The 12413-nt window shown below is 41.5% G+C and overlaps 1 protein-coding gene across 3 annotated transcripts in view; it reads right to left on the bottom strand.

Moving 5' to 3' along the window:
* megf11 (multiple EGF-like-domains 11) overlaps window positions 1-12413 on the bottom strand; it is a 52809-nt gene that overhangs the window by 12663 nt on the left and 27733 nt on the right. For all 3 annotated transcript variants that reach the window (XM_056417663.1, XM_056417665.1, XM_056417664.1), the window contains exons 6-13: window positions 10649-10895; window positions 10358-10478; window positions 9564-9700; window positions 7472-7684; window positions 6812-6986; window positions 2012-2132; window positions 1107-1270; window positions 903-1005 (exon numbers count right to left, since the gene is read on the bottom strand). In XM_056417663.1, the coding sequence (XP_056273638.1) occupies window positions 903-1005; window positions 1107-1270; window positions 2012-2132; window positions 6812-6986; window positions 7472-7684; window positions 9564-9700; window positions 10358-10478; window positions 10649-10895 (1281 nt within the window). The remainder of the gene's footprint in view (window positions 1-902; window positions 1006-1106; window positions 1271-2011; window positions 2133-6811; window positions 6987-7471; window positions 7685-9563; window positions 9701-10357; window positions 10479-10648; window positions 10896-12413) is intronic.

Genomic DNA, 12413 nt, shown 5'->3' with positions numbered 1-12413 from the left:
ACGCTGCCCCCAGCACCCAGGTGACTCAATTACGGCTGACAGATGGTCCCAACTTGTGCAGGATTCAGAGCATGAGAGGCCTGTTTTGCCAGCTCCATTCTTGCAGATAATAAAACCCACATTGTTTCCCAGAATAAATGCCCTAAGCTCAGGAGGCTGACTAGAGTGGGCTGCTGAGAGCTCACAGGCTTGACCTTTCCTGCTGAATCTATTCCCTCCCTGACTGCACCTCTCCACCCAGACTCAGAGACCAGGTCCTCAGCTAGCCCCCTGTATTTGACATTCAGATGCGAGGCTTCATTTCTAAGCATAATGATCCTCCGCCTTGCTGTGACATTCATACTTTTACCTTTTTTCCTTGGAAAAAAATGTTTGAAATGACAAGAAATCAAAATGGAGAGCTGTCTAAAAGTACAACTGAGACATCCTCCATATGGCAGTTGGTTCAGTCAACAGACAACAGAGACAAAAATAAAAATATCAGAGGCCATGTTTAAAACTCATGAGAGCATTCTGGTTTGCACTCCAAATATTTACCCGGTGAGTCACTTCAGACGTTGTGTATAACCCAAAAAGGATGCAACATGAGCATGATTGCATACCAGCATCCAGTGTGTTAGCGAAGAGAATTAATTAAGAGCTCAATTCTCAACATTTCTCATGCTCATAGCCCGCCGGCTCAGTGGCACAACAAATTTAACATTTAATGAATTCTGTTGAGATATTCTGTACACATACTGGAAAACACAAATTATGAGTGCCCCAGCATATGTTCTGTTTAGGCTGATAAGTATGTCTGACTAGCTGCTGTCTTTGATTTGATGAGGAGGATATATAAATATAGATCGGATCTGAGTGGTTATGTCTGTCCCTGCGCTAATTAGTTGTTCAGCAATACTGACCTGTCCAGCCGGGGTAGCAGCGACAGTAGCCACTCACTGGATCACAACCATCGGCATGGCTACAGTCACAGCGCTGGCGACACTCCAACCCATAGGTGCCATCCTGACAACGATAAACACTTTTCGTTATATCTTCAAAACTCCACACAAGGCCACAATGAGACAGGCAGGATTATTTGCCGCTCAGTTAAAAGACAGACTTACATGACAGGACTCGTCACAGCGCGCTCCTCTCCACCCGGGTGAACATGTACAGGTGCCATCCATAGGGTCACATGCAGCTCCATTGGCACATACGCATGTCTGATTACAGGCCAGACCCCACGCACCGCTGGAACAGAAGAGGGAGCAGTCCATACCCTGCCAGCCTGGGGTCAGAGAGAGCAGATATGTATATAAAGAAAAAAGCATTGTGGAAACAGCCACATATTATGTCAGTTATAATTTAATTTATAAAATACCTAATCTAAGAAATAGCAAGAACCAAAATCACGGGACATTACAGTGGATCTCAACCTACAGTTCAAACCTTTAGGATAAATTAGAGGGATTGGTTTAAGGACATCAATCAAGGGATATGAAGGAGGGAAAAATGATGATGTTACGCAAACAAATATTTGTTACCATGTATAGCTCTAGGGATGGCAATGTCTCTTGGTCAGTCTTACACTTTGGTCAGCACTGAGATATCTCACCTACACGATGGACTATAATGACATTTTTTTGCAGATAAAGACAGACAAAGCACGATCACACGATTTTTCCTGCAGCACCCCGAGCAGGTCAACGTTTTCACTTATCTAATGAAATAGCTCAACATGATGGACAGGCACCAAATTCTTACTAAACAATACATTAATTAAGAATTGCTTTTATGATGTTTCATTCAATTCATAGAAAACTGAACAAAACAAGCAGAGAATAAATGAAAGGCAGCGGTCATCTGGCGGCTGTGTGAAAGATTGTATGTCTACAAAAACAACCTTCATAGCATAGTAAAGTCTTTATGTGTGCATCCTTGTAAGATGAATCTGTGTATACAGTAAAGTCAGTGTAGTGTATCTTAGAAAACTGCTTTAAACCTTTAGCTCGAGGCGACCGCACTGTACCTTCCCTGCAGATGCAGGAGCCGTCGACCGGAGAGCAGGATGCGTGATTATGGCAGGAGCAGGTGGAGATGCAGCTGGGTCCGTAGAGACCAGCAGGACACACTGTAGCACAGTCCTCACCCTGATGTAGAAATAATGCAAAGTCATGAGACATAAAATCTGCATGGCAATAAATGCTGACTCTGCAGACCAAAAATATGAATAATCGTCCGAATAGACGCAGACAGAAATGCAGGGTAGGTTCACTGCACTTCTCCAACGCTTTACTGAACTGTTTATTTATAGTTATACTGGATCTGTGGACAATATGAGAAGCTGGGCAAATGTAAAACTGAATGGATTTATGACCGTAACTGATGTTCAAGAGGAAGGACCCCCCGGAGCTATCGCCACCCAGCTTCCAATTATGCACTCTATATATCCTGACAGCACCTACTCCCAGCCACACTTTGTTTTTCTTCCAACACATTCTTCCCTCTCTCCCTTTAGGTTGGTCTCATGGAGGGTTTCCACTTCCATCAGAGAGACTGGCAGGACTCCAAAGCTAGAGAATCGAGACTCCTCCCATCGCCAACCAAGCTACTACCAAATCAGTAAATATAGCTTTAATTCATAAATACAATCATTACTGTTCTAAATAAACGGGACACTTGGTTCTTGCTTGGTCAAAAGCCTGATGAAGGAGTGATCTATACAACTGTGCACTGCAGAGACACAAGTGAGGGGAGCTATCAAGAGGGATTCAATTCCAGGGGTGAAGTAAAGCAGAGTTAAACTAGAACGGGCACTCGGTAGAGCGCATACCTTCGCCGCAGCCACATTTTGGCATTAGTTGCATGCCAATTGTATAAAAATTGACCGCGCTATGTTAGAAAGAAGATTTTGACCTTTTCATGACCTTGACCTTTGACCCGATCGATCCCAAAATCTAATCAAATGGTCCCTGGATAATACCCAATCATCCCACCAAATTGCATGCGATTCGGTTCAATACTTTTTTAGTTATGCGAATAACACACAAACACACACACACACAAATAAATACACAGCGATCAAAACATAACCTTCCGCAGAATGCGAAGATAATTATCCACAATGTCCCTACATCCACACATCTGGATGGAAACAACTGACTGTTTGAGGATCTCGTCCTTGTCTCCTCAAGAGTGACTCCTACTGGTTAGTTGAGTTGCCCGCACAAAAAGTCTTAGGATTAGAGAAGAATATTGCTGAAGCAGCTGGCGACACCATGTGTACTGGAGGAAGCACACCTGCCTCAAGCCAACAGTGGGAGTTAGCAGCACTAAGAATAACAATACGATTAAATCAAACTGGAGAGAAACAAAAACAAAACGGATAAACTCGATGGCGAATTGGGTGAAAAGGGTTACGGTAGGATCACAGTGACAGCAACCGACTCCACTATTATTAAGGACACCAATGAGAGATCAGCAGCCATGCTGGCTGAGCCTTTAGGTCCCATACCATTACATTAGAGTGAACTATCTGGCAAAGGACATGGTGTACTCCTTCTCTGTCCTCTGCAGCCGGCTGTCATTAGAATTCCTCTGCTTTGAAGGCTGAGCACAGCCCACCTTCACTAGTCTTGTCCCTCCCTAAGCTGGAGATCACAGCCAGTCTTTGGATTCCCACACCCTCCTTTGCACACGCGGTCTTGAGTGACAGGTGACACAATGATTTAGAGTTCCAATTAGTGGCCCAGAGGGGTCCTGAGTGGCTCTTGTTTCGCTCACCACAGCACTGGGGGACTGCTGGCTGCTCACCGCTCTCATTATAATTTTGAACTCAGTTTAAACAGGAGGCATGAGGAGATTTGCCAGTGGACGCCAGGGGCAGAACACACATCTTAAAGCATCTCTCCTCCCCGTACAGCACATGAAAGCACCTTATCAATCGGTTGCAATAACTTTTGTTCTCCTGAAAAGGACAGCTTCAAGACTGATAACAATAGCAGTTCAGTAACAGTTGTTAAGTGCCGAAAGAAGTTCAACCAGCCAGTGGGGGCTGGAGTGGTTGGGGGGGGGGGTCTGTCTGTCTTCAGAGCACAGGCAATTTACTGGTGCGGTGCTGGACTCATGGATATAACGGCATGCAGCCACAAATGACTACATGGATTTTCCCTGCATCCTTGGCTGCGTCCGATTCCACTTGGTTTCACCCTCGTGGCGCAGAGACCAGTGGTGGGTCTGGTCTCAAGACGGAAGAGGCAGCTCTCTCATTAGTCGACTGATTCATATTCCTTCTGAGCCACGAGGGATAGAAGTCTGTATGCGCAGAATCATTATTAATACACAGGCTGTCAGTCCATTGCACGAGAGCAGCAGGATCTTACATAACACCCAATGATGGCTGCAACCAGACCTGCTGAGAGGCAGCCAGGTTGTCCTTGGCCAAGGCACTAAATTCATACCTATTAGTATCTTAATGTAATTGGAGAGCACCTTTTTCCAGAAAGCCTCTCGCTGACACAACATTGATCAACCTGGTTCCCATTGAGAATAGATGCAAATGGAACCACTAATTACCAATCAGTCTCACTCCTTAAGAGTCCATCTAACTGCTGGGTGAGTGACTGCAGTTTAAAATTCATGCGGCATTACAGAAAATGAACCTCTGAACTTTTTGATTAGGCACAAAAGCCCTGAGAGATAACAACAATATTTGTTTTCACCACCTACAAAGGCCGACTGGAATCCATTTCTAATGCCTTCAGATTTCAGATGCAACAGTATCTGTAGAAACTGTAGGAAGAAATGTTAGTGTGAGTACATGCTCAGATTGCAAGGGACAATGCCTGACTAGGTAACATGTAATCACTTTGTCCCAGCCAAAAAGAGTATGTCCAATTACTAGAGCTAAATCAAGTGTGCACAAGCTCAGTCTGCTCCAATACTTTGCTTGGTTTGCCCCCTGATGGGACTCAAAAAAGATGCAGCAGGAGTCTTAGTCCCATCAGCTGTCCCCTGAGGAAGCAACTTCACCAGCAATCACGGACTCAATGCCATCCTAAAGACCCCACCCACTGTGTGATAATGATCATGTGTCGTGCATGTGACAACAAGTTACACACAATAAAATAAAACGGACATTCTCTCTCAAATTAATAGAGCATGATATTCTGAGCGGTATCAATTTTTTATGTACCGTTGCCATTGCGACCATTGTAGTGGGATAACTTATGGCAAGAGGTGGCCTTGCGGGGGTGAGGTTTTGCGACGATTTTTGACAACATTGACATGTGCTATTGTAATAGCAGCTAATAAAAATCGCCACTTTCTTTTGTACAACAAAAAGTTAAATATCTGTTCTATTTCTATGGTTACTTACTTGACAGGAGTCAAAATCCAAGCTCTTACTTTGCAACAAAGCGGCAGCAGCTTTTGAATAAAGAAAAAAACTACCACATTTACGTACCTCTTCTTTCCCTCCCTCCTCTCTCACAAACACACACACACACACACACACACACACACACACCCCAATCCTCCAAACGAGGTGTGTCTGTTCCCATCTGACTGCCTCCTTTTCTATCCAGCTCCTGCCCTCTAGGTCTGTTTAATGGATCTGGCAGGCCTTCCCAGCAGCCGCCAAAGAGAACAGGTGGAGCAAATTAAGACACAGTCTGCGGTGCCGCTCGGTAGCTCGATTCTCACCACAGTGGCTCGCTGGAAGACACAGGCAATTTCCACTGAAATGTAATGTTGGCAGAAATGTACCTTCTCGGTTTCTGTTGCTCTGTAACTTCAGATTACAAGACAATAAATACAATGGGAAAACTGATTGAAGCTACCCAACTAATTTGAAAGTTGTAAAAAGGAACAATACGGCTGCACAAAAACTGCTAAAATGGAAACCTATTTAGGTCAAAGATTCAATTTTCTCCCAATGGGTTGAGGAAGAAAGATCTTAGTTTGCTCTTTACTTCCCTCTGCTGCCACAAGTCAAGGCGTATCAACCGTATTTGTAAAATACACACGACTCATTATTAATGTCTGGCAAGGACCGAACCAGAAAATGAATAATTGAGCAAGGAATTTCTTGTGGACATCTCTACTCAGAGAATAATAAACTGTCCCACCTTGCTTCTACCTGCCTGTGTACAAAAAGCCTGAAAAGTAATAGCCGGACCACTTCCACAACATTATGACCACAAGACGCAACCATTTTTACTACGACCACAAATAACATGAAATATAAATCAAAGCAATAACCTTCACTAATAAAGAGCAATAGTCACAATATTGATACGATTACACAGAACTCCTTTCTTCATCATTATTTACAATGACAATTAACTTATGGCAGTTTTATAAAAACATGAAGTTACCAACAGCACAATTACAAGTTGTCACTCAGTAATTACAGCGGTGATTAAATGAAAACAGAGAGCAAAGTGGCAACATGTTAAAACCCTTTAACACAAGGTCATATTAATATGTCATATTAAGGGTTATGTTATTATTATTATTTTTATTTTTATTATTATTAAGGGTGTGTTGATTGTTCCTATTTTTTTATTTTCAATGCATTTAAATACATTATAGGTTTTTCTATGTTCTCTTTCTTAGCTCTTATTCCTTCAGTTGGTATTGGCTCGGGTTAATTTTATGTAAACTAGTTGTTCTTAGGAGAAGATTTAGAGGCCACAGTAAAGGTCTAATTAACATACAATACATAACAATAAAACATGTAACCTCTAAAATACCAATAAAAGATAACCATGATAGTGGCCACTTGCCAAAGAATAATTAAACCGCAGTGAGGATATATGATACTCACCATGTACCCAGGGGCACATATACAAGTGCCGGTGACAGGATGGCAGTCAGCTCCGTTGGTGCAGCTACAAGGCAGCATGCATCCCACTCCGTAGTATCCAGGAGGGCAGGTCTCATTACAGTAATGCCCGGTCCATCCCACAGAGCAGGTGCATTCACCAGAAAGCGGGTGGCAGCTATAACATAATGAGAAAGAAAGATGGGAAAACAACAGGAAGAATGAGGAAAAGTTTCAGCTCAGAGAGTATCAACACTCCCGTCATGAGCAGGGTCAAAGTGTAAAGTCTGCGCCCACAGCAATTCATCCATCTATAAAAGTCTACGTGCTTGTTTCCGATAGATGAGGCGTCCCTTTTCTCCTTTTTCCTGTAATGACTTCTACAGTCGGTGCCCAATTCCGTCTGGAATCAGAGCATTAACATTACATTAACTATGAATGCTGCTGAGAAATTATGAATGAAGCAAAGGTCGCGATTAAAAGATAACTGGATGACATGTAAGAGGTGTCCAGACTTCAGAATGAGTGCTGGCTAAGATGAGAGCTAAGATGGAGCAACATTAAGTTGGAGAAGTCTTTATTCAAAAAGAGCTACAGGGGCTTTCGCTTCAGGGCTTGGTCAGAGTGAAGATGTGTGTGGCCTTGCACTGATGTCTCACTTACCTCACTGTGTTGGTGGTATTACAGGGGCAGTACTTGTCACAGATGAGGCCGTAGAGGCCTGGAGGACAGAATCTCTCTTGGCAATTAGGGCCTTTAAATCCTGTTTCACACAGACAGGCTCCATTGATATGGTGACACTTGGCTCCATTCTGACACTCGCACCTCTGGTTACACTGCGGACCGAAGGTGCCAACAGGACAGTCATCCTGGCACCTGGAGGAGAACAAGTCTTTTAAAATGGTGCTCTAAAAAGGGAATACCGTTTTTGTTTCATCACAGATTAACATGAAATTCAAATATTAAAAAGGTTGAAGCTTCTCTGCACACGTGGCACATTGAAAACATTAGAGCTGAAACAAGCAATCTTGATTAAACTTTAATTTTTAATGGGAAGTTTTGCTAATCTTCTCTGTTCAACATCATCATGCTCTGAAGATCTTTAGAGTTTAAACTCATTTGTGTAGTCCGACACCACTTTGGTCTCTGTGAAACTGTGACGGGCATTTTTCACTATTGTTGGACATTCTTTACACTTAATCAAAAAAATAACTGACGGATTATTTATCAGTGTGAATAAGGCATATTGCTGCCCTAAAAAAATTAAAATCATCAAAATTGAATTAAATATTAGTAACGGTGTTATTTCCTCTTTCATTAAACCACCACTGCTATTACTGCTGCACAATCGACTTCTTGCATATACCTATTATGACTGAAATGTATAAATGGATATATTGTACAAGCAAAACTTTCCACTTAGTTTTTCATTGTTATTGTTCTACTACTTTGACAAAATATATATATTTTTTAAATGCAAAGTTCTTCAGACCAAAAGCAATAGTTGTAGCTGTGAGCACTGTGAGTTTGGTCCAGTTCTTTGTTTGTGTGAGTATTTGATAATATATTTCATTTAGGTATAAAACATTTTAGCTTCTGCTGTAATATAACAAACGTATATTATTAATAGTTTCTAATATTTCATAATCTAAATAATTAATATTTAATTTGAAAACATAATGAGTCTTGGACTGACATCCAGTTCAATGAGTACAAGCCTTAAAAGCAGCCTCCTGCGCTCAGCAGCAGTCAGGACTGTTCTGCAAGACAATTAATCTCATCAACCAGAGTTGATGAGATTCTCCTCGTGAAGAACTGAAGGAGATCAGAACATGGATTTTTTCTTCGCTTAAATATACTGATCTAACTATACAATCTTGGTTGAGTATCAATCTCAAGAGTCTAACAAAGCTATTACAAAGAGCTCAATTACATTAGAAAATGTGCACGTTATGTTTCATGTTTAAATTACTCCGGCTTTAGTTTTATCAGGGGACAATGGTATTATTAAACTAGACAGGAGAAGGTGGGGCTAACGCAATCTGAGATTATTCCAGGCAGGTTAATTCAGCTGCCAGGAACAAAATGAATGAGGGCAATTTTGCAAAATAATAAAGGAAAGAAAAGGTCTTGTCGAGGAAGTGTTTCCATCCAACAGACAATTGCTTTGGCTGAACTAATAAACCAGGCTGCTCTGGGCTGCTCTGGTAGGCATGGGGAACAAAAAAGATCTGTGGATTTCAATGAGATCTTAATATAACACCATTACTTATAATTAATGAGCAGAATCCAAACCGCATGTAGCCCATGGTGAGATCAATGGGCAGGCTGGGAGTGGAGGAGGATGAAGGCTGAAGTCATGAAACCTTGCTGGCCAACATAAAGTATAAGATTAATTAAACATAAGCACCCATATTAAAATCTTCCATTCCACCTTCAAATGGACTAATGGGCATGTATAAATGCTGATTTCTCTTGAGTTTAAGATTACTCCAGCATTTCTATTGTCTGTTTACCAAACAGCCAGGTTTGTGCCTCATCTGGACGTCAACAAAGAGAATAGAGCAATGAGTGACTATTTAATGTGTACAACTGTCAGCATGAAACCATCCTTTGTATTAAATAAAATCAATTTTAAAAAATCAGGCCATTGTCTGACCTATTTTCAAAGTAAGAGGATAAAAGTTTGCAGAGAGTACTTCACTTCTTGGATAATAAGTCAGCAGTGTGTTTGCCAGAGGAGTCAGCTGTGTACCTGCGTCCACTGAAGCCAGCTGCACACCGGCACTGCCCCATGACGTGGTCGCACAGCCCAGCATTACGACAGGAGCAATCCTTGCTGCAGTTGATGCCGTACTTGCCTAGAGGGCACGGCTGGGCACAAACTGAACCCTTTGAAAAACAGCCAGCAAAGAACTATGTAAGACACGAGGTCGACAGGACAGAAATACTTATTGTAGGCGTGTTGTTGTTTCCATCTCTATTTAATTGACTAGAGTAGCCGAAAACATACTTTCTGTTTATATATATATATATATGTATATATAATTATAGTTGTAATTATTAATTGTAATTAATAATAATTATTATTTGTATATATAATTGTAATTATTCATTGTAATAAATAATAATAATTATATGTTTTATATATATATATATATATGGGTATGTTTTATGCAGCAGCTGGAATCCACCCGGGAACCATAAACCACTAGGCTGCTGGGACATCCCTAAATAAATACTTTATATTGTTGACTGTGGGTGGCCATGTTCACTTGACATTACTTTGTGAACTAACTGAGGTTTAAGAAAACCTCCCCACCAGGCACTCCACTTCTTGGTCTCTTACAGGGAGTAGAGTCCTGTGTTCTCATTTATAATTGAACACAGTATATTGATCCTCAGTTCCATGTTCTCAGCGTGTCGGGTCTCTGGTGTAAAAACTACATTAGATATATAAACGTTTTTTTAAACAAACGATATCCACTCCTTTTATTCTCTCAGGCCTTTCTTCCTAATTGCATTCTCACCTCTGCTTGTCTGACCTACCGTCCACCCGATGGGGCAGGAACAATCTCCAGTGATGTGGTGACACGTTCCTCCATTCTGACAGGGGCAGCGCTGCTCACACTGAGGCCCGTGACTACCGGAGGGGCAGCGCTCTCCACAGCTGTTACCACACAATTCAGAGTCAAACGTCTCCGACACATTTCTTGTGTTTGCCTGCAGTTCTTTATATCAACAAAGAACACTCGGACAAACAACAAATGGCACATCAACATATTTGCATAGACAGCAAGGAGAAAGTTACAAAGGAATGAATATGTTGCTGGTACTCACAAAGCCCCCGAGTATCCCGGCGCACAGATGCACTCTCCTGTCTCGTGGTTGCAGGTGGCACCATTGAGACACTGGCAGGCTAGTTGGCATGCCTTGCCATAGTAGCTCTGCTCACAGGGCTCCTCACATCGCCATCCCTGGTACCCATCAGTGCAGACACAGGCACCTGTGATGGGGTTACACTTAGCCCCATTTTGGCACTGGCACCGACTGCTGCAGTGAGGTCCCCAATAGTCGCTCTCACAGCCTGCAGACACAGAGAGAAGTGGCATCAGACAGCAGAGTAACAAAGCAAAAAAGGAATATGCACCAGCATTTCCCTCTCAGAACATCTGAAATCATACAGTATCAAATCAATAAAATAAAAATCATAAAAATGACAAATGCATTACATGTAATAGTTCATCATGGATGCCCTCAATGAATTACTAAACAGTGTGACAACTTTGCGACACTGCTCCATCCTGTTCATATTGTCTGTGCAGCCAAAGCTTGATAGCTTAGTCCTCTGTTCCATAAAGCTCAATTGTCATCTAAAAAACATTAAAAACACATCAATGAGCCCCACCATTTCATAGGGTTACATGTTTCTTCCTTCCCACGAACTGTGCACTGTAGTTTGTTTTGTGCCAATTACACATACACCATTGTGCTGCTGTAACTTAGCAGACCAACAAACACACTACTTTCTACTGTTTAAGTCATTGCAAAAATCTTCAGTGACCAGTGTGAAATCATTTAGAACTTGGGAAAAAAGACGTATATTCATGACCCCATTTACATCCTCAGTCATAATACATGGGCTTGAGGCTGAGAGACACAGACAAGCTACACGATTAAAAAGTATTGAGAGATAGACATTATACTTATTTAGTTTTGTTAGTCTTTCAAAGGCCTTTTTATCGTAACACAATTCTGTAATATCACCAGCCATCTCTTTTAAATGTATTCACTGTCCTTCTTGCTCGTGGGCATAGGCAGCAGGAGTGTATCAGGCATGCCCGAAACAGAAAGGATCAGGTTGCTATCCATCACAAAGTCACTCACACAAACATTCAGAGAAATGGGCACACAACTACAGGAAGAACATGTGAACCCCACAGAGAAATCAGAATGAGACACCGTGTGTGTGTGTGTATGTGGGTGTGTGTGTTGAGCTTCTGTTTCACAACTACACACACTCCTCTACTGTAGTATGTGGGAAGCTTCTGAAATACAAATAGAAAGCCAGCGACACAGCAGAACAAAAGTCCTGTTCAAAACCAAAGAATCAAACTATAACCAAATCTGTTGACGTCAAAAAATAACGCTTCTGACTGGCTGCAGGACAAATATAACAGCTGCGTTACAGGCAGCTCGCTCCATAAAGTTGATCATCTTTTAGTCACAAAATGGATGGCTGTATTGGACAGATCTATCCAAACAATATAAACCATATCCATAGCAGCTCATTTAGACGCTCTCCTGTATTAACCAGTGAGGCATCGTGATGAAAGGCTTTAGCTAAGGTTGTTTACTTTAAAAAGATGTCTAGTTCTTGATGAGAGTAAGGATGCAACTTTTGTTTTCATTGTCACTTACGTTGCACATTATTTTCTTGATTTATTTATTCATCATTTTGTCAGTAAAATGTCTTCTAATAGTGAAAAAATCCAAACCCACACATATTTAGTTTACTGTAAAATAATAATAATAATAATATAATAATAATAATAAATGCATTTTATAATTTCCAGACTCAACCCGAATAATAAAATCCAGGCAT

Source organism: Pseudoliparis swirei, chromosome 6 (assembly GCF_029220125.1).
Source record: "Pseudoliparis swirei isolate HS2019 ecotype Mariana Trench chromosome 6, NWPU_hadal_v1, whole genome shotgun sequence".
Classification (NCBI taxonomy): Eukaryota; Metazoa; Chordata; class Actinopteri; order Perciformes; family Liparidae; genus Pseudoliparis; species Pseudoliparis swirei.
This window is presented reverse-complemented; position numbering and strand designations above follow the sequence as displayed.